The sequence below is a fragment of the Salvia splendens genome, unplaced genomic scaffold, assembly GCF_004379255.2.
Source record: "Salvia splendens isolate huo1 unplaced genomic scaffold, SspV2 ctg132, whole genome shotgun sequence".
NCBI classification, from domain to species: Eukaryota; Viridiplantae; Streptophyta; class Magnoliopsida; order Lamiales; family Lamiaceae; genus Salvia; species Salvia splendens.
The window spans coordinates 7,980-12,444 of NW_024598773.1; the positions used below are offsets into that span (position 1 = coordinate 7,980).

General features: G+C 31.8%; 1 protein-coding gene across 1 annotated transcript; it reads right to left on the reverse strand.

Annotated features, from left to right (window-relative positions):
* Window positions 1–237: 237 nt before the first annotated feature.
* Window positions 238–924, reverse strand: LOC121789078 (ATP-dependent DNA helicase PIF4-like). Its single transcript, XM_042187607.1, has one exon. It carries the CDS (start codon window positions 922–924, stop codon window positions 238–240), a length of 687 nt encoding a protein of 228 aa, XP_042043541.1.
* Between the last annotated feature and the right edge of the window lie 3,541 nt (window positions 925–4,465).

Genomic DNA, 4,465 nt, shown 5'->3' on the forward strand with positions numbered 1-4,465 from the left:
AACAATTATGAGACATCATATACTGATTAACCATTTCAACCACTTCTAAAGTTGGAGCTAAAATAGCCCGATTTTCTAAATAACTCAAGTCTTCAACGTTTTGCCCAAATGTTGGATAAGTTGAAGAAACAATACTTTGCAAAGGATCAGCAGTGTAATCCAACAACAAATCTCTTGGAATAACTACTTTACCATACCCATATGTACAATCTCCAACAACACCATCACCAACATCTATCAACCATTTAGAAAATTCACTAACTCCAAGCTTTTAGTACCACTATCAACATTCAACAATCTCATATTTTTTGTCAAACTCAAAACTTTGCAATAATCCCAAATATAGATAGTGCCATTAACAACATCTTGTCTACTACATTTGAGAATAACAGGTAAAATCTGCCGAAAATCACCACAAAAAACATCTGTTATACCACCAAATGGTAAATCTGGACTCCTTTGATTTGAACAACGCATTAGATCACGAAGATTTCTATCCAAAGCTTCAAAGCAATATTTATGCATCATTGGAGCTTCATTCCAAATAATCAATTTTGTTCTAACAATAAGTTCAGCAAGTGAACTTCCTTGTTTAATACAACAAAATGAATCCTCAGTTACATTTATAGGAATCTTAAACCTAGAATGAGTTGTCCTCCCACCAAGTAACAATAATGATGCAATTCCACTTGAGGCAACATTTAACACAATTTCACCTCTACACAGAATAACAGCAGACAAAGATGACCACATAAAGGTCTTCCCAGTACCACCAGATCCATATACAAAAAATACTTCTCCACTTCCAGAATCAACCGACTGAATTATAGAATCATAAACATGACGCTGTTCATCATTAAATTTAGAGACATACACAGCATGATCTCTAGCTAAAGCTTCTCGATCATAAGATAACTCCTCCATTATCAACCTATTTTGACAAACTTGAAAATATTCTTCTGTTGGAAATGACATTGATTGAAATTCATTTAAACTCCTTCCCAACTTCACCAACGCCTTTTCAATCTCTCTTCTTCAGTAAGTACCAAATCTAAAAAACAAATATAATGTTAAATGAGTGCAATCAAATAAACAATACTCCAAAATTTAATATAATTACAATTTACATTACTTGGATGTCTTAACACTCAAATAATATTCAAAAGGAATCTCAAATAATATAACTCACCAGAACCTAATGGAATAAACCTCAGCCTTCCAATACCAAAACTCTGTTTTCGAGGTGTCCACTCTCTGTTGGCGGATTTCCAAACAAATTTATTTGGAAAATCCTAGTATAGCAATGATCTAGCATAAGAATATTTCTTATTCGCCTCAAACCAACCTAAAAACATACTTTCATTAACACTGCTTCGACTCATAACATCATCTAAACCAATTGACTCATCATATACAATAGTTTGTTCATTTGGCAAATGAAAACTTAATCTTTCCACTGCAAGTACTCTGCACTGTATCTCATATCCAAACAACCTCCATGCAGCTTCACAAGGCGAAATATATCGACAATCATAATACATACTAACTTCATCCACTTCTTTCTCTGAATCAGTACCTCTTGCGGTATTATAAAATGAAGCAGTTACACGATAATTACCTTTATTAACATACTTAAACAAATACTTGATAGACCTACATTGATTACACCATTCAACATTAACATGAGCTCCATACTTCATCAATAAATAACGGTTATGAGGAACAATAAATAACGAAATAGTTCGACCGTTATTCCTCCTTCTATAAACTGGATAACCCTCATCATCAACTTTTGTAGCATCTACATATTTTTTTGGGAAATACTTACTGCATTTACCTTCAAACATGCAAGGAGAATCACGTCTTGCTACACCACATGGCCATGCACCATAAATTCAGACACAAGTTTATAATAATCTGCATCAAGTTCAGCATCTGGAATTTCAGCAGAAATAATCTGATCAATATCTGCAGGCTCAAGATATTTTTTGTTTTTAACTAAAAAATATGAGCATGAGGAAGACCACGTTTTTGAAATTCCACATTATAAATAACTGCAAAAAAAATACATTATAAACAACAATAAGTAAAAAATTAAGAACATATTAAAAACAAAACATAATAAATATATACTATAAATCTAACCTGCAATTACATTACCAAACAATTTGTTACAACGAAAATCTTTGATCATACTGTTCAATTTCACCTTAAATATTCTAGAAACCACATCAGGACGATCTTCATATTTTAGCCCCCTACTCTCAACAAACCTTAAAATTTCAGGCCATTTAGGATTACAAGTGAATGTAATAAACAAATTTGGATATCCAGCCCACTTGCAAATAGCCATTGCATCATGATAACTTTGAATCATATAACGGACACCACCTGTATAACTTAAAGGCAAAATAACTCGCATACCACACTTAGTACCATCTGTCTCGCCACTTAACAAAGCATCCGACAAACCTTTATACAAATCACATCGCAAACTCTTTTGATGAGAACGGATATACTTCAATCTGCCAGCTTCAACCACCGTATGTGCATCCACGATAAATTGTTGAAACAATCGTCGAGATGACAGAATTAAAGACAAACAATTCATTCTATCATGCAAGTAATACGCAAAATATTCTTTAGCACTTAATTTTCTGCGAGAATAACCCAAACCTGCCACAGATTCTGCAAAACAAATATCATCCCTATAACCATCTTCACCATATACATACAACAATGGGAATTGTAAAGGAAGATATGTTGGATGCAATTCATAAATCCTTTTTAACTCTCTTGTGCGATGTTCAACTATGATATCCCTATCACATATATTTTCATCAAGATCACCAACAATCAATGCAGCTACTTCAGATACAGCTGGGAAATTATATCTCATGCCATCTCTCCCTCTTTTTCCAATCAACCTCAACTTCACAATCTCATCACTTTCAAGTAACTTTTCTCTAACCATCTGAATTGACTTCACTAACGAATTACGTTCATCAAGCATTTGTTGAATATCCAAAACTAACTCCTCATGCAAAGAATTCAAATCTTTCTCAACCCTAATACAAAAATGTTAACTAAATCAAATCAATGTAATAGAGTTAAGATATAAAATAAAATCAACAAAAAATAGAAAACCATACCTAACAACTAACATTCTATTAAGCACTTCATTCTCCATGTCATAAATGTACAATTGAGCAAATTTAGACTGACAGCCTTGCAATGGCATCATACTACCAATAAGATGATAGTTTTGACCATGCAAACGAAAAATCGGAGGACCTCGTCCAACATTAATGCTATTATCAATTTTTCCACCCATAGAAATGAATCCAAACATGATATTGTTTTTTTTTTACAAATAAACTCCTATACTATAGATAGGAGGAAATTACAACTGATGTCAAGAGGGCTCGAACTCGGCACCTCATGCAATAATGTCTAAGCTTCTTGCTGCTAGGACAAAGGCTCTGGACATCCAAACATGATGTTGTAAGAACGAATGTTCTGCTGAAAATGTTTACACTTTCTATCATTTCCAAAAAACAATTCCTTGACAAATGTAGGTGGATCTTCAAAGTGGGTAGTTGTACTTTTCCATTCACACAACACCTAGAAAACTTTTGGATTTTTATTTTTACCAGACCTTTTCAACCTTTCATCGTACCAAAAGATAGCACTACAATGTGAACAAACAAAGGTTGGATCACCAATGTCGAGATACCCTGCATTACATACAATAAATTTATTAAAATAACAAAAACTAAAGACTAATAACAACATAAAAAATGAAACTATAACTTACAAAGATAAAAGATTATACAACAAATACATATAAATAAATTTAAATATATATATACACACCTTAATAAATTTGATAAAATAATAAAAAAACACCTTCAACAGCAAAAAGAATGTAGATGAAGGTAAACTACTTCTTACTCCACAATAAACACCATCTTTTAAAATCTCACTTGTAGATGTTTATATCATATTTATTCAGATTTACAACTTCATCACCTAAAAAAAATAACATAAAAAATTAATGTTACATATATACAATAATAAAATATACCAAAGCATACAAAACATAATTTAAAAAATTACAACTCATAACAACAGTACCGTTATTTGCTCCAACCTATAAACCTTGATCCATTTCTTTCAACGATGATATCGAACAACCTATAGTTAATTAGTAATAAAAATAAATTGAGTGATTTCAAAGAACAAATTTAAAAAAGAATGTAGAATTGATTTTACTATGAAAAATACCATTTAAAGACGGCATTGTAAAGTTAAGATCACCATCAAACAATTTAAGCTTTTTATTAGGCCTTCCTTCACAAACATCTAAACCTTTAAATACTAACGAAGACACACCTGCCAATAGTAATAGTATGTAAAACACAAAAAAATAAACCAAAAAATCAACCCAATAAAGTAAATATCA